Source organism: Oncorhynchus nerka, linkage group LG10 (genome assembly GCF_034236695.1).
Source record: "Oncorhynchus nerka isolate Pitt River linkage group LG10, Oner_Uvic_2.0, whole genome shotgun sequence".
NCBI lineage: Eukaryota > Metazoa > Chordata > Actinopteri > Salmoniformes > Salmonidae > Oncorhynchus > Oncorhynchus nerka.
The window spans coordinates 101,620,670-101,645,580 of NC_088405.1; the positions used below are offsets into that span (position 1 = coordinate 101,620,670).

General features: G+C 46.3%; 1 protein-coding gene across 1 annotated transcript in view; it reads left to right on the forward strand.

The window, feature by feature from the left end:
- The window catches only part of LOC115126704 (high affinity cationic amino acid transporter 1-like), a 100,672-nt gene extending 81,558 nt beyond the window's left edge, over positions 1–19,114 (forward strand). The window contains exons 10-13 of the mRNA XM_065024020.1: positions 9,097–9,305; positions 9,652–9,803; positions 13,925–14,033; positions 14,582–19,114. Of these exons, the coding sequence (XP_064880092.1) occupies positions 9,097–9,305; positions 9,652–9,803; positions 13,925–14,033; positions 14,582–14,778 (667 nt within the window). The 3' untranslated portion in view covers positions 14,779–19,114. The remainder of the gene's footprint in view (positions 1–9,096; positions 9,306–9,651; positions 9,804–13,924; positions 14,034–14,581) is intronic.
- Positions 19,115–24,911: the final 5,797 nt, after the last annotated feature.

Consider the following 24,911-nt stretch of genomic DNA (forward strand, 5'->3'; position numbering starts at 1 on the left):
CTGAGTAGAGTGTTGGAAGCCATTTTGTAGATGACATCGCCGAAATCGAGGATCGGTAGGATAGTCCCTATCCTAAGTAACATTATATAAGGTAGCATTGTTTAAAGTGGCTAGTGATATATTTACATCATTTCCCATCAATTCCCATTATTAAAGTGGCTGGAGTTGGGTCAGTGTCAATGACAGTGTGTTGGCAGCAGCCACTGAATGTTAGTGGTGGCTGTTTAACAGTCTGATGGCCTTGAGATAGAAGCTGTTTTTCAGTCTCTCTGTCCCAGCTTTGATGCACCTGTACTGACCTCGCCTTCTGGATGATAGCGGGGTGAACAGGCAGTGGTTCGGGTGGTTGATGTCCTTGATGATCTTTATGGCCTTCCTGTAACATCGGGTGGTGTAGGTGTCCTGGAGGGCAGGTAGTTTGCCCCCGGTGATGCGTTGTGCAGACCTCACTACCCTCTGGAGAGCCTTACGGTTGAGGGCGGAGCAGTTGCCGTACCAGGCGGTGATACAGCCCGCCAGGATGCTGTCGATTGTGCATTTGTAGAAGTTTGTGAGTGCTTTTGGTGACAAGCCGAATTTCTTCAGCCTCCTGAGGTTGAAGAGGCGCTGCTGCGCCTTCTTCACGACGCTGTCAGTGTGAGTGGACCAATTCAGTTTGTCTGTGATGTGTATGCCGAGGAACTTAAAACCTTCTACCCTCTCCACTACTGTTCCATCGATGTGGATAGGGGGGTGTTCCCTCTGCTGTTTCCTGAAGTCCACAATCATCTCCTTAGTTTTGTTGACGTTGAGTGTGAGGTTATTTTCCTGACACCACACTCCGAGGTCCCTCACCTCCTCCCTGTAGGCCGTCTCGTCGTTGTTGGTAATCAAGCCTACCACTGTTGTGTCGTCCGCAAACTTGATGATTGAGTTGGAGGCGTGCGTGGCCACGCAGTCGTGGGTGAACAGGGAGTACAGGAGAGGGCTCAGAACGCACCCTTGTGGGGCCCCGTGTTGAGGATCAGCGGGGGAGGAGATGTTGTTGCCTACCCTCACCACCTGGGGGCGGCCCGTCAGGAAGTCCAGTACCCAGTTGCACAGGGCGGGGTCGAGACCCAGGGTCTCGAGCTTGATGACGAGCTTGGAGGGTACTATGGTGTTGAAATCCGAGCTGTAGTCAATGAACAGCATTCTCACATAGGTATTCCTCTTGTCCAGGTGGGTTAGGGCAGTGTGCAGTGTGGTTGAGATTGCATCGTCTGTGGACCTATTTGGGCGGTAAGCAAATTGGAGTGGGTCTAGGGTGTCAGGTAGGGTGAAGGTGATATGGTCCTTGACTAGTCTCTCAAAGCACTTCATGATGACGGAAGTGAGTGCTACGGGGCGGTAGTCGTTTAGCTCAGTTACCTTAGCTTTCTTGGGAACAGGAACAATGGTGGCCCTCTTGAAGCATGTGGGAACAGCAGACTGGTATAGGGATTGATTGAATATGTCCGTAAACACACCAGCCAGCTGGTCTGCGCATGCTCTGAGGGCACGGCTGGGGATGCCGTCTGGGCCTGCAGCCTTGCGAGGGTTAACACGTTTAAATGTCTTACTCACCTCGGCTGCAGTGAAGGAGAGACCGCATGTTTTTAGGAGAACTAACACAGCAGGTTTGGAGAACTAAGTCAAGTGGTTAGGAGAACAAACACAGCAGGTTAGGATAATTAAATTGGCAGACTAGGAGAACTAATTTAGCAGTTTAGCTGAATTAATTTAGCAGGTTAGAAGGATGAGGTTTAATGTTAGGAAAAAGGTTCGGTTTTGCTACAATGATAAAGTGAATTGTTGTCCCCAATGTCACTACTAGATAGAGCACTACTAGATAGCCAGAAACGTAAACAAACCGTCTGTGGCAACAAATCATCAGTATCATAACACCAGAACAAAGAGCTCCACCCTCTCTCTTTGCAAGTTACGGGCAAGTCTATGAGCTTCCCCTTCCGAAATGTGAAAGATACAAAATCACGATTTATCCAAAGCACTGCTGCTTGTTATCTCATATGCATCTGGTTGTATCATGACAGATCAACGCTACCATTTATGTTTACATAGTCTGTCCACCAGATTACCTACATAGTACAATAGGACAGTGTTTCTCCAACCTTTCCCCCAGCGGTTCCATGTATTTAATATAATCCAGAACTAGCACACCTGATTCAACTTAACAATTAATCATCATCGCTTTATGTCTCTCTCAAATGTCAAAATGCCTTGTATACTGTTGTTTAGGATAGTTATCATTGTTTTAGTTTGCTGTGGAGCCCCTAGTCCCAATCAACATGCCTCAGATACCTCCTTTGTCCCACCCCCCAACACATGCGGTGACCTCACCCAGTATAACCAGCATGTCCAGAGACGCAACCTCTCTTATCATCACCCAGTGCCTGGGCTTACCTCCGCTGTACCCGCACCCCACCATACCCCTGTCTGCACATTAAGCCCTGAATCTCCCACGTCCAGAAATCTGCTCCTTTTATTCTCTGTCCTCAACGCTGATGACCAGATGACCAGTCTTGACAGCCTTTAGCCGTACCCTCATCCTACTCCCCCTCTGTTCCTCGGGTGATGTGGAGGTTAACCCAGGCCCTGTGTGTCCCCAGGTGCTCTCATTTGCTGAATTCTGTAACCAAAAAAGCCTTGGTTTCATGCATGTTGACATCAGAAGCCTCCTCCCTAAGTTTGTTTTACTCACTGCCTTAGCACACTCCGCCAACCCTGATGTCCTTGTCATTTCTGAATCCTGGTTTAGGAAGGCCACCACAAATTCTGAGATTTCCATACACAACTACAACATTTTCCATGAAGATAGAACTGCCAAAGGGGGAGGAGTTGCAATCTACTGCAGAGATAGCCTGCAAAGTTCTGTCATACTTTCCAGGTCTGTGCCCAAACAGTTCGAGCTGCTCATTTTAAAAATGAATCTCTCTAGAAACAAGTCTTGCACTGTTGCCGCCTGTTAAAGACCCCCCTCAGCTCCCAGCTGTGCCCTGGACACCATATGTGAATTGATTGCCCCCCATCTATCTTCAGAGTTTGTTCTGTTAGGTGACCTAAACTGGGATATGCTTAACACCCCGGCAGTCCTACAATCTAAGCTAGTTGCCATCAATCTCACACAAATGAGCAAGGAACCCACCAGGTATAACCCTATATCTCTAAAGATGGGGACTCTCATAGATATTATCCTGACCAACTTGCCCTCCAAATACACCTCTGCTGTTTTCAATCAGGATCTCAGCGATCACTGCCTCATTGCCTGCGTCCATAATGGGTTTGCGGTCAAAGGACCACCCCTCATCACTGTCAAACGCTCCCTAAAACACTTCTGAAAGCAGGCCTTTCTAATCGACCTGTCCCGGGTATCCTGGAAGGATATTGACCTCATCCTGTCAGTAGAGGATGCATTGTTGTTCTTTAAACGTAATTACCTCACCATCTTAAATAAGCATACCCCTTTCAAAAAATGTAGAACTAAGAACAGATATAGCCCTTGGTTCACTCCAGACCTGACTGCCCTTGACCAGCACAAAAACATCCTGTGACGGAGTGCACTAGCCCCGGCGATATGCAACTTTTCAGGGAAGTCAGGAACCACTACAAGCAGTCAGTCAGGAAAGCAAAGAATAGCTTTTTCAAGTAGAAATTTGCATCCTTTAACTCCAAAAAGCTCTGGGACAGTTCACTCGTTGTCCTCCGTTGCCCATTGCACTTCGGTCTGCAGGTAGTATAACTTTTCATTACATTTCATTACATTTCATTATAGTACAACGGTTTGATTTGTCTAATCTTAGCAATTTCTTCTTAGCTAGCTACATAGCCGTCTTTGTATCAAAGATAATTGCGTAATTATCGTATTTCGTCGTCCTAACATAGTCTACACTGCTATCTGCCCAGCAGCTAGCCAGCTAGCTAACGCCCACCGTCTACATAGCTAGCTACATAGCCGTCTCTGTATCAAAGATAATTGTGTAGATAATTGTGTAGTCTAGAGCGATTTTCTAGGTTACCTAGCCAGCTATTGTCGTTCTTTTAACGCAACGTAATCAATCATTTTTAATCATTTTAGTCAATAAGAATAGCAGCACTGTAGAAACTATTACCCTCAACTGAACGACTTGATTAGTGTAGTGTTAGCTAGCTACATAGTTGTCTTTGCTGTCTTCGTATCCAAGATAATTGTGTAGTTTAGAGTGTGTAGTTTTTAGAGTGATTATCTTAATTTACCGAGGTTAGCTAGCCAGCTATTTGTCGTCCTTAACGTAGGAGACACTGCTAGCTAGCCAACAGCTAGCCAACATCTACCGATTAGAACTCAACAACCCGGTCGCATTCCGCCTCGCTCCACAGGTAGTATCACACAGGTAGTATCACATTTTCATTTCATTTCATTACAGTACAACGGTTTGATTTGTTTGATCGTAGCTAGCTACATAGCTAGCTACATAGCCGTCTCTGTATCAAAGATAATTGTGTAGTCTAGAGCGATTTTCAAGGTTACCTAGCCAGCTATTGTCGTTCTTTTAATGCAACGTAACGTAATCAACACTGCTAGCTAACCAGCTAGCCCCCGAATCAACAACGCAGCCACTGCCAGCTAGCCTACAAAGTCAACAACGCAGCCACTGCCAGCCAGCCTACTTCAGCAGTACTGTATCATTTTTAATAATTTTAGTCAATAAGATTCTTGCTACGTAAGCTCAACTTTCTGAACATTCGAGACGTGTAGTCCACTTGTCATTCCAATCTCCTTTGCATTAGCATAGCCTCTTCTGTAGCCTGTCAACTATGTGTCTGTCTATCCCTGTTCTCTCCTCTCTGCACAGACCATACAAACGCTCCACACTGCGTGGCCACGGCCACCCTAATCTGGTGGTCCCAGCGCGCACGACCCACGTGGAGTTCCAGGTCTCCGGTAGCCTCTGAAACTGACGATCTGCGGCCAACAAGGCAGAGTTCATCTCAGCCTATGCCTCCCTCCAGTCCCTCGACTTCTTGGCACTGACGGAAACATGGATCACCACAGATAACACTGCTACTCCTACTGCTCTCTCTTCGTCCGCCCACGTGTTCTCGCACACCCCGAGAGCTTCTGGTCAGCGGGGTGGTGGCACCGGGATCCTCATCTCTCCCAAGTGGTCATTCTCTCTTTCTCCCCTTACCCATCTGTCTATCGCCTCCTTTGAATTCCATGCTGTCACAGTTACCAGCCTTTTCAAGCTTAACATCCTTATCATTTATCGCCCTCCAGGTTCCCTCGGAGAGTTCATCAATGAGCTTGATGCCTTGATTACATTTACATTTACATTTAAGTCATTTAAGTCATTTAGCAGACGCTCTTATCCAGAGCGACTTACAAATTGGTGCTTTCACCTTATGACATCCAGTGGAACAGCCACTTTACAATAGTGCATCTAAGTCTTTTAAGGGGGGGTGAGGAGGATTACTTTATCCTATCCTAGGTATTGTTAAGCTCCTTTCCTGAGGACGGCTCACCTCTCACAGTTCTGGGCGACTTTAACCTCCCCACGTCTACCTTTGACTCATTCCTCTCTGCCTCCTTCTTTCCACTCCTCTCCTCTTTTGACCTCTCCCTCTCACCTTCCCCCCCTACTCACAAGGCAGGCAATACGCTCGACCTCATCTTTACTAGATGCTGTTCTTCCACTAACCTCACTGCAACTCCCCTCCAAGTCTCCGACCACTACCTTGTATCCTTTTCCCTCTAGCTCTCATCCAACACTTCCCACAATTCCCCTACTCGGATGGTATCGCGCCGTCCCAACCTTCGCTCTCTCTCCCCCGCTACTCTCTCCTCTTCCATCCTATCATCTCTTCCCTCTGCTCAAACCTTCTCCAACCTATCTCCTGATTCTGCCTCCTCAACCCTCCTCTCCTCCCTTTCTGCATCCTTTGACTCTCTATGTCCCCTATCCTCCAGGCCGGCTCGGTCCTCCCCTCCCGCTCCGTGGCTCGACGACTCATTGCGAGCTCACAGAACAGGGCTCCGGGCAGCCGAGCGGAAATGGAGGAAAACTCGCCTCCCTGCGGACCTGGCATCCTTTCACTCCCTCCTCTCTACATTTTCCTCTTCTGTCGCTGCTGCTAAAGCCACTTTCTACCACTCTAAATTCCAAGCATCTGTCTCTAACCCTAGGAAGCTCTTTGCCACCTTCTCCTCCCTCCTGAATCCTCCTCCCCCTCCTCCCTCTCTGCAGATGACTTCGTCAACCATTTTGAAAAGAAGGTCGACGACATCCGATCCTCGTTTGCTAAGTCAAACGACACCGCTGGTTCTGCTCACACTGCCCTACCCTGTGCTCTGACCTCTTTCTCCCCTCTCTCTCCAGATGAAATCTCGCGTCTTGTGACGGCCGGCCGCCCAACAACCTGCCCGCTTGACCCTATCCCTCCTCTCTTCTCCAGACCATTTCCGGAGACCTTCTCCCTTACCTCACCTCGCTCATCAACTCATCCCTGACCGCTGGCTACGTCCCTTCCGTCTTCAAGAGAGCGAGAGTTGCACCCCTTCTGTAAAAACCTACACTCGATCCCTCCGATGTCAACAACTACAGACCAGTATCCCTTCTTTCTTTTCTCTCCAAAACCCTTGAACGTGCCGTCCTTGGCCAGCTCTCCCGCTATCTCTCTCAGGATGACCTTCTTGATCCAAAGGGGGTGACACTCTAGACCCAAACTGTTACAGAACGATTTCCATCCTGCCCTGCCTTTCTAAAATCTTCAAAAGCCAAGTCAATAAACAGTGTGTCAAATCGGAGGGTCTGTTGTCCTGACCTCTGGCAGTCTATGGGGGTACCACAGGGTTCAATTCTGTTCTAGGGCACTCACAGTGAAAATCTTTGCAGTTCTGGAAACGTCAGTTATCAATTCCATGCATAGTCGAGCATCTTTTCGTGACAAAATATTGCGCTTAAAACGGGAACGTCTTTTTATCCAAAAATGAAATAGCGCCCCCCTAAACTGGTTAACAACACTGTCATCTCAGATTTTCAAAAATATGCTTCTCTACCATAGCAAAACTAGCATTTAGCATTTAGCATTTAGCATTAGCATTTAGCGTTAGCATTTAGCATTAGCATTTAGCATTAGCATTTAGCGTTAGCATTTAGCATTAGCATCACCAGGCAACATTTTCACAAAAACCAGCAAAAACATTCAATAAATCATTTACCTTTGAAGAACTTCGGATGTTTTCAATGAGGAGACTCTCAGTTAGATAGCAAATGTTCAGTTTTCCTGAAAGATTATTTGTGCAGGAGAAATCCGTCCGTTTTCTGCGTCATGTTTGGCTACCAAAAAAAAACGAAAATTCAGTTATAAAAACGCCAAACTTTTTCCAAAATAACTCCATAGTATCGACTGAAACATGGCAAACGTTGTTTAGAATCAATCCTCAAGGTGTTTTTCTACATATCTCTTCAATGATGTATCGTTCCTGGAAGTGTGCTTCTGCTTCTGTATCCCATGGTAAAATGAGTGTTACTGACAATTGCGCACCAATTTAGACAAAGGACACCGGACGGCCCCCTGGCAAATGTAGTCTCTTATGGCCAATCTTCCAATGATATGCCTACAAATACGTCACAATGCTGCAGACATCTTGGACGAACGGCAGAGCGGATAAGCTCGTTCACAGCATATTCACAGCCATATAAGGAGACCATAGTAAAACAGAGCGTCAAAAATCCTGCTCATTTCCTGTTTGAAGTTTCATCTTGGTTTCGCCTGTAAGATCAGTTCTGGGGCACTCACAGATAATATCTTTGCAGCTTTGAAAACGTCAGAGTGTTTTCTTTCCAAAGCTGGCAATTATATGCATAGTCGAGCATCTTTTCGTGACAAAATATTGCGCTTAAAACGGGCACGTTTTTTTATCCAATAATGACATAGCGCCCCCATAGGTTGAAGAGGTTAAACATCTCCAATCCAAAATTAAATCTAGAATTGGCTTCCTATTTCGCAACAAGCCGCCTTCATTCACGCAGCCAAACATACCCTTGTAAAACTGACTATCCTACCAATCCTCGACTTCGGCAATGTCATTTACAAAATAGCTTCCAATACTCTACTCAGCAAACTAGATGCAGTCTATCACAGTGCCATCCATTTTGTTACCAAAGCCCCATATACTACCCACCCCTGTGACCTCTATGCTCTCGTTGGCTGGCCCTCACTACATATCTGTCGCCAAACCCGCTGGCTCCAGGTCATCTATAAGTCTTTGCTAGGTAAATCTCCGCCTTATCTCAGCTCACTGGTCACCATAGCAACACCCACCTGTAGCACGCGCTCTAGCAGGTATATTTCAAAGCCAACTTGTCCTTTGGTCGCCTTTCCTTCCAGTTCTCTGCTGCCAATGACTGGAACGAATTGCAAAAATTGCTGAAGCTGGAGACTTTTATTTCCCTCACTACCTTTTAACATCAGCTATCTGAGCAGCTAACCGATCGCTGCATCTGTACATAGCCCATCTGCAAATAGCGCACCCATTCTACCTCATCCCCATATTGTTTTTATTGGACTTTTCTGCTCCTTTGCACACTAGTATTTCTACTTGCACATCATCATCTGCTCATCTATCACTCCAGTGTTAATTTGCTAAATTGTAATTACTTCGCTACTATGGCCTATTTATTGCCTTACCTCCTCACGCCATTCGCACACACTGTATACATATAGACATATTTATTTTCTATTGTGCTATTGACTGTACGGTTGTTTATTCCATGTGTAACTCTGTGTTGTTGTTTGTGTCGCACTATGCTTTATCTTGGCCAGGTAGCAGTTGTAAATGGGAACTTGTTCTCAACTGGCCTGCCTGGTTAAATAAAGGTGTTCTCAACCAGCCTACCTGGTTAAATAAAGGTAAAATAAATAAAAAATCAAATCAAAACTTTGACCGTTCAGAGCTACAACAAAATTATGAAACATCTGGGAGTCCGCAAGGAGAAGGGTTGAGAAACACTGCAATATGGAAATAGCAGGTTAGGAGAACTAACACAGTAGGTTCGGAGAACATCTGGGACACAGTAAAACTCCTCTCTGTTCCAGGTACCAACCAGAGCATCCCAGCTCCTTGGCCTATCAGATGGCCAGTACCGTGGAGGAGATGGAGCTAAGTGATGGTATCTCCGCCCCCAGTATGGGCATCCTGCCTGGTGTGAAGGAGCACTTCAGCCTGAAGACTGTCCTGTTCCCTGACAACACTGAACCCTCAGCCCTGTCCGGCTTCACTGTCAACATCACTGTCAGCCTCATGGGTAAAGGGGGGTACAGGAAGACTACAGATAAGCTACACAGAGACACACACACACACACACACCTCCCCTCCCATCCTTCTCCGTTGTTTCCTCCCTTCTCATCCCTTTCTATCTCTCCTCTGTCATCTATTGCCTGCCCTCCCCTCTCCTCCATTGCCTGCCCTCCTCTCCTCCCTCCTCCTCCCTCTCCTCCTCTCCTCCCCTCTTCCACCTCCTCTCCTCCCTCCCTCCCTCTCCTTCCGCCTCCCAGCAGTGTGGAACATCGTAGCTCTGACCGTCATCTTCATGGTGTGTGTTTTCCTCCTCTCTTCCCTCTCTTTCTCTCCTCCTCCTCCTCCCCCTATAGGCCTACTGATACTGGTGTTCAGTATACTAGCAGTACAGGGTGGATTTGCAGTGTGGAACATCGTAGCTCTGACCGTCATCTTCATGGTGTGTGTTCTCCTCACCTTTATAATCTGGAGACAACCAGAGAGCAAGACCAAGCTGTCCTTTAAGGTGGGTATATAATACCTAACCCCACCAAGACCCCAACACCCTAACACCAAGACCCTAACACCAAGACCCCAACACCCTAACCCTAACACCAAGACCCCAACACCCTAACACCAACACCCCAACACCAAGACCCCAACACCAAGACCCCAACACCAAGACCCTAACACCAAGACCCCAACACCAAGACCCCAACACCCTAACACCAACACCCCAACACCAAGACCCCAACACCAAGACCCTAACACCCCAACACCAAGACCCTAACACCAAGACCCCAACACCCTAACACCAACACCCCAACACCAAGACCCCAACACCAAGACCCTAACACCAAGATCCCAACACCAAGACCCCAACACCAAGACCCCAACACCAAGACCCCAACACCAAGACCCCAACACCAACACCCCAACACCAAGACCCCAACACCAAGACCCTAACACCAAGACCCCAACACCAAGACCCTAACACCAAGACCCCAACACCAAGACCAATCCACCCCATACGAAACCTCTCACCCCAACAAGATAAAGCACATTGGACCAAATAACCTCCTAGCTGTTACCTTTCTGCCAATCTAGCCTGCTTTGAAGGGTCCTGCCCATTCCACAAACTCCCAATCACCCTCTTGACACGCCCCCTCTCCTGCCAACTAGTCACACCTGAACTCACTGTGATAATCACCTCTCCTGAACTCACTGTGATAATCACCTCTCCTGGACGCACTGTGATAATCACCTCTCCTGCCAACTAGTCACACCTGAACTCACTGTGATAATCACAGACATAAGTTGGCAGATCTGCTGTACTGACTTCAGACTGTAAAGCAAAATGTAGAACACCATAATGTTTGTTAGAGTCTCATCTTTCCATAGATAGGTCATAATAGTTTATAGGCCTAACCATTCGGATGCTATGAACGATTTTGTGAGAATAACCATTTTTGGGATGTCTCATGGTCTGACAAACACTTCCAAACACCCCATCTTCATGTCTCATGGTCTGACAAACACCTCTAACACCCCATCTTCATGTCTCATGGTCTGACAAACACCTCTAACACCCCATCTTCATTTCTCATGGTCTGACAAACACTTCCAAACACCCCATCTTCATGTCTCATGGTCTGACAAACACCTCTAACACCCCATCTTCATGTCTCATGGTCTGACAAACACCTCCAACACCCCATCTTCATGTCTCATGGTCTGACAAACACCTCCAACACCCCATCTTCATGTCTCATGGTCTGACAAACACCTCCAACACTCCATCTTCATGTCTCATGGTCTGACAAACACCTCTAACACCCCATCTTCATGTCTCATGGTCTGACAAACACCTCTAACACTCCATCTTCATGTCTCACGGTCTGACAAACACCTCCAACACCCCATCTTCATGTCTCATGGTCTGACAAACACCTCTAACACCCCATCTTCATGTCTCATGGTCTGACAAACACCTCTAACACCCCATCTTCATGTCTCATGGTCTGACAAACACCTCCAACACGCCATCTTCATGTCTCATGGTCTGACAAACACCTCATCTTCATGTCTCATGGTCTGAGTAGGTAGGTTAGAGTAGGTAGCCTAGTGGTTAGAGGCAGGTAGTCTAGTGGTTAGAGTAGGTAGTCTAGTGGTTAGAGCAGCGTAGCCTAGTGGTTAGAGCAGCGTAGCCTAGTGGTTAGGGCAGGTAGCCTAGTGGTTAGGGCAGGTAGCCTAGTGGTTAGGGCTGGTAGCCTAGTGGTTAGAGCAGGTAGCCTAGTGGTTAGAGTGTTGGACTAGTGTCCGAAAGGTTGCAAGATCTAATCCCCGAGCTGACAAGGTACAAATCTGTTGTTCTGCCCCTGAACAAGGCAGTTAACCCACTGTTCCTAGACCAGTTAACCCATTGTTCCTAGACCAGTTAACCCACTGTTCCTAGACCAGTTAACCCACTGTTCCTAGACCAGTTAACCCACTGTTCCTAGACCAGTTAACCCACTGTTCCTAGACCAGTTAACTCACTGTTCCTAAACCGTCATTATAAATAAGACTTGCCTAGTTAAATAAAGGTTAAATAAAATGCCCCTTGTGATGTCCTAGCAGCCATGTGAATGAGTGCTAGCTAGCTAACGACCGGAACATTTAAGCTAGCCAAGAACAACAACACAAACCAACAGAATATATACAGTGGGGAGAACAAGTATTTGATACACTGCCGATTTTGCAGGTTTTCCTACTTACAAAGCATGTAGAGGTCTGTAATTTTTTATCATAGGTACACTTCAACTGTGAGAGACGGAATCTAAAATACAAATCAAGAGAATCACATTGTATGATTTTTAAGTAATTAATTTGCATTTTATTGACATAAGTATTTGATCACCTACCAACCAGTAAGAATTCCGTCTCTCACAGACCTGTTAGTTTTTCTTTAAGGAAGCCCTCCTGTTCTCCACTCATTACCTGTATTAACTGCACCTGTTTGAACTCGTTACCTGTATAAAAGACACCTGTCCACACACTCAATCAAACAGACTCCAACCTCTCCACAATGGCCAAGACCAGAGAGCTGTGTAAGGACACCAGGGTTAAATTGTAGACCTGCACAATGCTGGGATGGGCTACAGGACAATAGGCAAGCAGCCTGGTGAGAAGGAAACAACTGTTGGCACAATTATTAGAAAATGGAAGAAGTTCAAGATAACAGTCAATCACCCTCGGTCTGGGGCTCCATGCAAGAACTCACCTCGTGGGGCATCAGTGATCATGAGGAAGGTGAGGGATCGGCCCAGAACTACACGGCAGGACATGGTCAATGACCTGAAGAGAGCTGGGACCACAGTCTCAAAGAAAACCATTAGTAACACACTACGCCGTCATGGATTAAAATCCTACAGCACACGCAAGGTCCCCCTGCTCACGCCAGCGCATGTCCAGGCCCGTCTGAAGTTTGCCAATGACCATCTGGATGATCCAGAGGAGGAATGGGAGAATATCATGTGGTCTGATGAGACAAAAATAGAGCTTTTTGGTCTAAGCTCCACTCGCCGTGTTTGGAGGAAGAAGAACACAACCCCAAGAACACCATCCCAACCGTGAAGCATGGAGGTGGAAACATCATTCTTTGGTGATGCTTTTCTGTAAAGGGGACAGGATGACTGCACCGTATTGAGGGGTGGATGGAACGGGCAATGTATAGCGAGATCTTGGCCAACAACCTCCTTCCCTCAGTAAGAGCATTGAAGATGGGTCGTGGCTGGGTCTTCCAGCATGACAATGACCTGAAACACACAGCCAGGGCAACTAAGGAGTGGCTCCGTAAGAAGCATCTCAAGGTCCTGGAGTGGCCTGGCCAGTCTCCAGACCTGAACCCAATAGTAATTCTTTGGAGAGAGCTGAAAGTCCGTATTGCCCAGTGACAGTCCCGAAACCTGAAGGATCTGGAGAAGGTCTGTAATGGAGGAGTGCACCAAAATCCCTGCTGCAGTGTGTGCAAACCTGGTCAAGAACTACAGGAAACGTATGATCTCTGTAATTGCAAACAAAGGTTTCTGTACCAAATATTAAGTTATGCTTTTCTGATGTATCAGACACTTATATCATGCATAAATCGTACAATGTGATTTTCTAGAATTTTGTGTACCTCTGATAAAAATTACAGACCTCTACATGCTTTGTAAGTAGGAAAACCTGCAAAATCAGCAGTGTATCAAATACTTGTCTTCCCCACTGTAGCTACAAATAGTGATTGGAGTTACTAACAGACTAAACAAGTTAAATGTCTTTGATTAAATGTTTTCCACACACATACCTTCGTGTGTCTTGCTTGGACACCATCTCCCACACCGAATAGACTCTTCTCACAGGCTCTATATATCCCTACGTGGGAGTAGGTTGGGATATTTTACATGTATTTGTGACCTGAACAACACAATATATTTTTGTAATGTTTTGTTATTTCTGTATAACAGAAAATCGACGACAAAGTACACAATATTTAATTTCTCCAATTTGTGGGCTTGGTCGAGGAGAATTTCTTATTTTAAGGTGAATATCGACTTGGATTACGCCTCTTGTTTCTGGCTCACTGACCTCTGCATGATCTTTGTATTTTACCTCCGACCCTTTAAGGTGCCCCTGTTGCCGTTCATCCCAGTGGTCAGCATGTTTGTCAACGTCTACCTGATGATGCAACTGGACAGAGGCACGTGGATGCGCTTCGCTGTCTGGATGGCTATAGGTAAGAAACTATTTTCTATAACAATGTCATCTCAATAGAGATATCCTCTTCCAAAACATTATCAGAATATTATCAGCTCCTCCATAGAGATATACCGCTGTTGGCTTGGCTCTGAAGCTAAGCAGCGTTGGTCCTGGTCAGTCCCTGGATGGGAGACCAGATGCTGCTGGCTTGGCTCTGAAGATAAGCAGCGTTGGTCCTGGTCAGTCCCTGGATGGGAGACCAGATGCTGCTGGCTTGGCTCTGAAGCTAAGCAAGGTTGGTCCTGGTCAGTCCCTGGATGGGAGACCAGATGCTGCTGGCTTGGCTCTGAAGCTAAGCAGGGTTGGTCCTGGTCAGTCCCTGGATGGGAGACCAGATGCTGCTGGCTTGGCTCTGAAGCTAAGCAGGGTTGGTCCTGGTCAGTCCCTGGATGGGAGACCAGATGCTGCAGGTTTTGGAGGCACTCTGTCCTCTGGTCTAAAAACATATCCCAGGGTTCAATCAAAAATAAAATAAATATATCCTCTTCCAAGACATTCCATTATTAACCCCTCTGTTTATTGCAGGGTTTGTGATCTACTTTGGCTACGGGATCCACCACAGTGCTGAGGCGGCTCTGGACCGCTCCTCTCCTGGGTCTGATGTAGAGCTGAACGGCTACATAGCCAGCCACTCACACAACATGGAGCCCATGTCTCCTGAGAAAGAGGTGTTTCTACATAATGGTCTGGAGGCCCGGGGAGAGGAGGACCGAGACCTGTAGAGTGCTAGGACCCAGCTGACAACTGCCACAGCCTGCCCTGACCACCCTACATACCACACCTTATCACGCCCCTTTGGAACTTTTGTCTGTCTGGAACCTTTTTCAAACAGGATAGAACCCTCTTGGAATGAACCGTCTCATTTTGGGATGTGCCGTTTTTGAACAGAGTCCTGGATTTAGACTTTGGTCTAACATCTCACAGCACATGTAGCTTCTCGCAGGTGTTTCTGGGGGAAATACAATTCTAATGCAGAAAATAAAAAGGAGTAGAGAAAAAGAAGGAAGAGAGGATAGACTGCTGTTTGCTCCTTAGGGCGTATTGTGAGCTCACAGGGGGTTTCCTACTACAGACAGGAGAACCATATCAACCCGGAGAAACTGAGCAGACATCTTGGATCTTGTTCTCCTCCATTTTAGGGAGAGTGTGGGTTGATGTGGTGGGAGTGGGGTAGTGGTGGGAGTGGGGTAATGTTGCTGTTGAGGACTGGGTTTGATTGGACCCACTGGTTGAATCAACGTTGTTTCCAAATCATTTCAATTAAGTTACGTTGAACTAACGCTGAATAGACGTTGAATTGACGTCTGTGTGCAGTGAGGATACTCAACTAGCTGACACACGGTTCTCTCACAGCTCAGGAAGGACTATCTGTTGGTTAACATCCTAATGGATTAGTTAGGGTTAAGGTTGTGCATTAGGGTTGTGAATTAAGGCTGTCACTCCAGAGATGTCAGAAAACATCACCGGGTCACTCAGGTGACTTTTGTAACTGCTAGCCATGGAAACTCTGTCGGGTAAGATAATCATACTGTTTGATGAGGCAAATCTATACTCTCAACATTTTCAGATGATTGTCAACCTGTCTAGAAGGGTAAAGACCAGACATGGTGTTAAATAATTCATAACTAGTATAATAATAATAATAATTAATAACTAACTGCTACTATACTCTACCTTTAGAAAAACCATGGATGAGCTATATATGTGTGTTTCCTCTGAAACAGTGTATTTTCTAGTCTCAACTGTTACAACCTCCCCTAGCAGGATATAGGCTACCTTGTTGTAAATGTCCATTATCTCCTTGTGATGTAGTGGCCGTGGCTCACCACTAGAGGTCACTGTGTATCACACAACGTCAGTAGACCTTTCACATCAAATGAAATAAAATTGTGTTCAACACCTGCGCCAAACACATAAGGCGTAGACTTTACCGTGAAATTATTACTTACAAGCCCTTAACCGCAGTTCAAGAGTTCAGGAAATATTTACTAAATATACTAACGTGAAAAAATTCAATATCAAAAAGTAACACAAGAAAATGACAAAACATTAATGAGGCTATATACAGGTGATACTGAGTCAATTTCGGGGGGGGGGGGGGGGGGGGTACCGGTACTGAGTCAATGTGCAGAGGGCACAGGTTTCTCAAAGTAATTTGTAAAGTGGCTATGCATATATAGGTAACAGCGAATAAAACAGCAGTGTAAAAACAGAGAGGGTGTCAATGTAAATAGTCTGGTTGGCAATTTGATACATTTTTCAGCAGTCTTATGGCTTGGGGGTAGAAGCTGTTAATTAAGGAGCCTTTTGGTCAAAGTCTTGGCGCTTCGGTACCGCTTGCAGTGTGGTAGCAGAGAGAAAAGTCTATGATTTGGGTGAATGGCGTCTTCTACAATGTTTGGAGCCTTCTTCTGACAACCCCTAGTATAGGTCCTGGATGTCAGGAAGCTTTCGAGAGGCGCAGCGGTCTAAGGCACTGCATCACAGAGACGTCACTACAGACCCTGGTTCAATTCCAGGCTGTATCACAACCGGTCGTGATTGGCAGTCCCATAGGGTTGCGCACAATTGGCCCAGCGTCATCCGGGTTAGGGTTTGGCTACCAGTCAACCAGTGCTCTCGATGGTGCGGCTGTATAACTTTTTGAGGATCTGGGGACCCATTCAGTCTCCTGAGTAAATATGGTCACCAAGGAACTTGAAACTCTCTACCTCTCATCCACTTCAGCTCAGTCGATGTTAATGGAGGCCTGTTCAGCCCTACTTTTCCTATAGTCCACGATCAGATCCTTTATCTTTCTCACATTGAGGGAGAGGTTGTTGTCCTGGCACCACACTGCCAGCTCTCTGACCTCCTCCCTATAGGCTGTCTCAATATCGTCGGTGATCAGGTATTTGTCATCACCACCTTTGTTGCAAACTGAGTAATGATGTTGGTTGTGGTGAACATAAAAGAGCATAAAAGAGCATTAAAGGCATTTAGCTCCTCTGGTAGGCTCGCGTCTGGCCCCGCGGCCTCGAGTCTTCTTGGGTATGACGCTACAAGCTCGGCACACCTGTATTTGGGTTGTTTCTCCCATTCTTGTCTGCAGATCCTCTCAAGCTCTGTCAGGTTGGATGGGGAGCATCGCTGCACAGCTATTTTCAGATCTCTCCATATATGTTAGAGTGGGTTCAAGTCCGGGCTCTGGCCGGGCCACCCAAGGATATTCAGAGACTTGTCCCGAAGCCACTCCTGCTTTGTCTTGGCTGTGTGCTTAGGGTTGTTGTCCTGTTGGAAGGTGAACCTTCATCCCAGTCCGAGGTCCTGAGCACTCTGGAGCAGGTTTCATCAAGTATCTCTTTGTACTTTGCTCAGTTCATCTTTCCCTTGATCCTGACTAGTCTCCCAGACCCTGTCACTGAAAAACATCCCCTGAGCATGATGTTGCCACGACCATGCTTCACCATAGGGATGGTGCCAGATTTCATCCAGACGTGACACTTGGCATTCAGGCCAAAGAGTTCAACCTGGGTTTCATCAAACCAGATCAGACTCTCATGGTCTGAGAGTCTTTAGGTGCCTTTTGAAAGCAAGCTGAAAGAAAGCTGTCATGTGCCTTTTACGTAACAAAATGTGGAAAAAGTCAAGGGCCCTGAATACTTTGCGAAAGTTTGTGGATACGCCTTCAAATGAGTGGATTCAGCTATTTCAGGCATACCCATTGCTGAGAGGTGTTTAAAATTGAGCACACAGCCATGCAATGTCCTTAGACAAACAATATCAGTACAATGGCTTTACTGAAGAGCTCACTGGCCTTCAATGTGTCACTGTCATAGGATGCCACCTATCCAATAAGTCAGTTCATCAAATTTCCTCCCTGGCAGAGCTGCCCCGGTCAACTGTAAGTGCTGTTATGTGGAAATGTCTAAGAAATGTCTAAGAGCAACAACTTCTCAGCCAGTAAAATAGTCTTAGTTGCAACAATCACTACCGAGTTCCAAACTGCCTGTGGAAGCAACGTCAGCACAATAACTGTTTATGGGGAGCTTCATGAAATGGGTTTCCATGGCCGAGCAGCCGCACACAAGCCTTAGATCACCATGAGCAATACCAAGTGTCAGCTGCAGTGGTGTAAAGCTCGCCGCCATTGGACTCTGGAGCAGTGGAAAAGTGTTCTCTGAAATGACGGATCACGCTGTCCGCAGACGAATCTGGGTTTGGTGGATGCCATGAGATTGATACCTGCCTGAAAGCATAGTGCCAACTGTAAAGTTTGGTGAAGGAGGAATAATGGTCTGGGGTTGTTTTTCATGGTTCGGGCTAGGCCCTTTTGTTCCAGTGAAGGGAAATCTTAACGATGCAGCATTGAATGACATTCTAGATGATTCTGTGCTTCCAACTTTGTGGCAACAGTTTGGGGAAGGCCCTTTCCTGTTTCAGCACGACAATGCCCCCGTGCGAGGTCCATGCAGATGGATGCTGCACAACGTGAGATCCAGTTAGAGCCAACTCCAAGTCAATGGCCGTGATTTTGGAAGTTCGACAGACAGATGTCCACATACTTAAATCAATCTGTTATTCATTTAGATGTAGGGAATGGATAAATGTTTTTAAATACTATGTTTTCTAGAGGCGAGAATATGAATTAGCAGAGATACTTTATGTATACCTGTTGTAATGTGCTCAATGCATTTTCTACATGTAACATATTGTATATATTTCTTGCAGTAAATTATTTGTAAATTACCAAAAATGTGCTTTTAAATGTTTTTTTGCCAAAGTGCATGGGTTTGTGTGTCTGATCCTGCTACACTGAGTGTTTTAAATGTTTTTTTTGCCAAAGTGCATGGGTTTGTGTGTCCGATCCTGAAACACTGAATGTTTTAAATGTTTTTTCACATAGTCTATGGGTTTATGTGTCTGAATGTTTTGGGCGTAGAGCGAATGTATTTGACATACCATAAAACTTCAATTAAACGCTGTCTCAGAAAGCTGACTGTCCCTTTTAATAGCCGGGCAAAGACACACATTTCAGCAAATAAACACCTGTTTCAAATAAATTAATTGTTTACGAGGTTATCGTGAATTATTTACAAGGTTTAATGTTTGTTTTGTTACATAAAATTATTCAGTAAGGACTCGAAAAAATGACGTCAATCATCCGTTTTATCGCCAGTAAGAAACTGGCGAAAACTGGACTCGAAAAAATGACGTCAATCATCCGTTTTATCGCCAGTAAGAAACTGGCGAAAACTGGACTCGAAAAAATGACATCAATCATCCGTTTTATCGCCAGTAAGAAACTGTCGTTGACTACTAACACCTGAGAACCGGAGCACAAACACCCAGAAATCGGCCGAAAATGCAGTCAAAGAGGTTAAATATTTCCCTTGACAGAATAGTCAATGTCACTTTTTTTTATTGAGGCATATTAAGAGAAAATAAATTTGACACAGTGTGAAAATGATAACAATAAATGTTTTAAAAATGCAGGAAGTGAATGCTAGAATTAAACAATTAACTTAAGAAGAGCATTAAGAAAAGAAGATGCTCAAATAGAAGCCTGTCTTTAATAAACAGCTGTTGTGTTCAGTTATTTCAGCAAACAAACGCCTCTGGATATTACAGTTTTACAATATGTTAACTTAGGGCTTGATTCAATCAGATCCGCTTCAGCTGAAATCCACATAGTTGATGTTTCGATGGTTGTCACTGGTGTAGAGAGGAGTAGTAGGCAGGAGGCATTCGCAGGTTTAGAGCTACAGAATTGATTTAAACACCATAGAACAAAGCTGGACGAAACCCAAACGCTGTTGTTCTAAATATATATCTTCATAAACAAAAAAAGCACAGGGCGAAACCAAAGTGCAAAATATGAAGTACTAAGGAAATAGTAAGAGATATTCCTCTCAGGAAAACAAGCAACATTTACAATGACCGACGAAGACAAATGACAGAGGGAGTGCGTATACAGTGATAGAGTGGGGATTGGAACCAGAGGGAGTACGTATACAGTGATAGAGTGGGGATTGGAACCAGAGGGAGTATATATACAGTGATAGAGTGGGGATTGGAACCAGAGGGAGTATATATACAGTGATAGAGTGGGGATTGGAACCAGAGGTAGTACGTATACAGTGATAGAGGGGATTGGAACCAGAGGGAGTACGTATACAGTGATAGAGTGGGGATTGGAACCAGAGGGAGTACGTATACAGTGATAGAGTGGGGATTGGAACCAGAGGGAGTACGTATACAGTGATAGAGTGGGGATTGGAACCAGAGGGAGTACGTATACAGTGATAGAGTGGGGATTGGAACCAGAGGGAGTATATATACAGTGATAGAGTGGGGATTGGAACCAGAGGGAGTATATATACAGTGATAGAGTGGGGATTGGAACCAGAGGGAGTACGTATACAGTGATAGAGTGGGGATTGGAACCAGAGGGAGTACGTATACAGTGATAGAGTGGGGATTGGAACCAGAGGGAGTATATATACAGTGATAGAGTGGGGATTGGAACCAGAGGGAGTACGTATACAGTGATAGAGTGGGGATTGGAACCAGGTGTGTAATGATGACGAGACAAGCAGCAGCTAGAAGGCTGGCAACGCCGAACCCCTGAGCTGGACGGGAGGCGGAGCCAAAGAGAAGGCTGGCAACGCCGAACCCCTGAGCTGGACGGGAGGCGGAGCCAAAGAGAAGGCTGGCAACGCCGAACCCCTGAGCTGGACGGGAGGCGGAGCCAAAGAGAAGGCTGGCAACGCCGAACACCTGAGCTGGACGTGAGGCAGAGCCAAAGAGAAGGCTGTTGTAACAATGGTGCCAGAGGTGGAACTGTGTTAGAGGTGTCAAATCCACAACAGCTCCTGGTATTACAACTAAAGCAGACGTTGACATTGGTCGAATTCAGAGAAATCCAATCTCCACCTCCATTGGGATGATAGATGTAACCTACTCCTCCGTTAGGATGATAGATGTAATCTTCTCCTCCATTAGGATGATAGATGTAATCTACTCCTCCATTAGGATGATAGATGTAATCTACAGGATGATAGATGTAACCTACTCCTCCATTAGGATGATAGATGTAATCTACAGGATGATAGATGTAATCTTCTCCTCCATTAGGATGATAGATGTAATCTACTCCTCCATTAGGATGATAGATGTAATCTTCTCCTCCATTAGGATGATAGATGTAATCTACAGGATGATAGATGTAATCTACAGGATGATAGATGTAACCTACTCCTCCATTGGGATGATAGATGTAATCTACTCCTCCATTAGGATGATAGATGTAATCTTCTCCTCCATTGGGATGATAGATGTAATCTACTCCTCCATTAGGATGATAGATGTAATCTACTCCTCCATTAGGATGATAGATGTAATCTACAGGATGATAGATGTAACCTACTCCTCCATTAGGATGATAGATGTAATCTACTCCTCCATTAGGATGATAGATGTAATCTACAGGATGACAGATGTAATCTACAGGATGATAGATGTAATCTACAGGATGATAGATGTAACCTACTCCTCCATTAGGATGATAGATGTAATCTACAGGATGATAGATGTAATCTTCTCCTCCATTAGGATGATAGATGTAACCCACTCCTCCATTAGGATGATAGATGTAATCTACAGGATGATAGATGTAATCTTCTCCTCCATTAGGATGATATATGTAATCTACAGGATGATAGATGTAATCTACACCTCCATTAGGATGATAGATGTAATCTACAGGATGATAGATGTAATCTACAGGATGATAGATGTAATCTACAGGATGATAGATGTAATCTACAGGATGACATATGTAATCTACAGGATGATAGATGTAATCTACTCCTCCATTAGGATGATAGATGTAATCTACAGGATGATAGATGTAATCTACACCTCCATTAGGATGATAGATGTAATCTACTCCTCCATTAGGATGATAGATGTAATCTACAGGATGATAGATGTAATCTACTCCTCCATCAGGATGATAGATGTAATCAACAATCCGGTCGCATTTCGCTTCGCTCCACAGGTAGTATCACATTTTTCATTTCATTTCATTACAGTACAACGGCTTGATTTGTTTGATCGTAGCTAGCTACATAGTTAGCTACATAGCCGTCTTTGTATCAAAGATAATTGTGTAGTCTAGAGCGATTTCCTAGGTTAGCTAGCCAGCTATTGTCGTTCTTTTAACGCAACGTAACGTAATCAACACTGCTAGCTAGCCAGCTAGCCCCGAATAGCAGCACAGTAGAAACTATTACACTCAACGGAACGACTTGATTAGTGTAGTGTCAACAACACAGCCAATGCCAGCTAGCCTACATAGTCAACAACGCAGCCTCTGCCAGCTAGCCTACTTCAGCAGTACTGTATCATTTTAATCATTTTAGTCAATAAGATTCTTGCTACGTAAGCTTAACTTTCTGAACACTCGTGACGTGTAGTCCACTTGTCATTCCAATCTCCTTTGCATTAGCGTAGCCTCTTGTGTAGCCTGTCAACTATGTGTCTGTCTATCCCTGTTCTCTCCTCTCTGCACAGACCATACAAACGCTCCACACCGCGTGGCCGCGCCACCCTAATCTGGTGGTCCCAGCGCGCACGACCCACGTGGAGTTCCAGGTCTCCGGTAGCCTCTGGAACTGCCGATCTGCGGCCAACAAGGCAGAGTTCATCTCCGCCTATGTCTCCCTCCAGTCCCTCGACTTCTTGGCACTGACGGAAACATGGATCACCACAGACAACACTGCTACTCCTACTGCTCTCTCTTCGTCTGCCCACGTGTTCTCGCACACCCCGAGAGCTTCTGGTCAGCGGGGTGGTGGCACCGGGATCCTCATCTCTCCCAAGTGGTCATTCTCTCTTTCTCCCCTTACCCATCTGTCTATCGCCTCCTTTGAATTCCATGCTGTCACAGTTACCAGCCCTTTCAAGCTTAACATCCTTATCATTTATCGCCCTCCAGGTTCCTCGGAGAGTTCATCAATGAGCTTGATGCCTTGATAAGCTCCTTTCCTGAGGACGGCTCACCTCTCACAGTTCTGGGCGACTTTAACCTCCCCACGCCTACCTTTGACTCATTCCTCTCTGCCTCCTTCTTTCCCTCCTCTCCTCTTTTGACCTCACCCTCTCACCTTCCCCCTACTCACAAGGCAGGAAATACGCTCGACCTCATCTTTACTAGATGCTGTTCTTCCACTAACCTCGTTGCAACTCCCCTCCAAGTCTCCGACCACTACCTTGTATCCTTTTCCCTCTCGCTCTCATCCAACACTTCCCACACTGCCCCTACTCGGATGGTATCGCGCCGACCCAACCTTCGCTCTCTCTCCCCGCTACTCTCTCTCCTCTTCCATCCTATCATCTCTTCCCTCTGCTCAAACCTTCTCCAACCTATCTCCTGATTCTGCCTCCTCAACCCTCCTCTCCTCCCTTTCTGCATCCTTTGACTCTCTATGTCCCCTATCCTCCAGGCCGGCTCGGTCCTCCCCTCCCGCTCCGTGGCTCGACGACTCATTGCGAGCTCACAGAACAGGGCTCCGGGCAGCCGAGCGGAAATGGAGGAAAACTTCGCCTCCCTGCGGACCTGACATCCTTTCACTCCCTCCTCTCTACATTTTCCTCTTCTCTCTCTGCTGCTAAAGCCACTTTCTACCACTCTAAATTCCAAGCATCTGCCTCTAACCCTAGGAAGCTCTTTGCAACCTTCTCCTCCTCTCCTCCCTGAATCCTCCTCCCCTCCCCCTCCTCCCTCTCTGCAGATGACTTCGTCAACCATTTTGAAAAGAAGGTCGACGACATCCGATCCTCGTTTGCTAAGTCAAACGACACCGCTGGTTCTGCTCACACTGCCCTACCCTGTGCTCTGACCTCTTTCTCCCCTCTCTCTCCAGATGAAATCTCGCGTCTTGTGACGGCCGGCCGCCCAACAACCTGCCCGCTTGACCCTATCCCCTCCTCTCTTCTCCAGACCATTTCCGGAGACCTTCTCCCTTACCTCACCTCGCTCATCAACTCATCCCTGACCGCTGGCTACGTCCCTTCCGTCTTCAAGAGAGCGAGAGTTGCACCCCTTCTGAAAAAACCTACACTCGATCCCTCCGATGTCAACAACTACAGACCAGTATCCCTTCTTTCTTTTCTCTCCAAAACTCTTGAACGTGCCGTCCTTGGCCAGCTCTCCCGCTATCTCTCTCAGAATGACCTTCTTGATCCAAATCAGTCAGGTTTCAAGACTAGTCATTCAACTGAGACTGCTCTTCTCTGTATCACGGAGGCGCTCCGCACTGCTAAAGCTAACTCTCTCTCCTCTGCTCTCATCCTTCTAGACCTATCGGCTGCCTTCGATACTGTGAACCATCAGATCCTCCTCTCCACCCTCTCCGAGTTGGGCATCTCCGGCGCGGCCCACGCTTGGATTGCGTCCTACCTGACAGGTCGCTCCTACCAGGTGGCGTGGCGAGAATCCGTCTCCACACCACGTGCTCTCACCACTGGTGTCCCCCAGGGCTCTGTTCTAGGACCTCTCCTATTCTCGCTATACACCAAGTCACTTGGCTCTGTCATAACCTCACATGGTCTCTCCTATCATTGCTATGCAGACGACACACAATTAATCTTCTCCTTTCCCCCTTCTGATGACCAGGTGGCGAATCGCATCTCTGCATGTCTGGCAGACATATCCGTGTGGATGACGGATCACCACCTCAAGCTGAACCTCGGCAAGACGGAGCTGCTCTTCCTCCCGGGGAAGGACTGCCCGTTCCATGATCTCGCCATCACGGTTGACAACTCCATTGTGTCCTCCTCCCAGAGCGCTAAGAACCTTGGCGTGATCCTG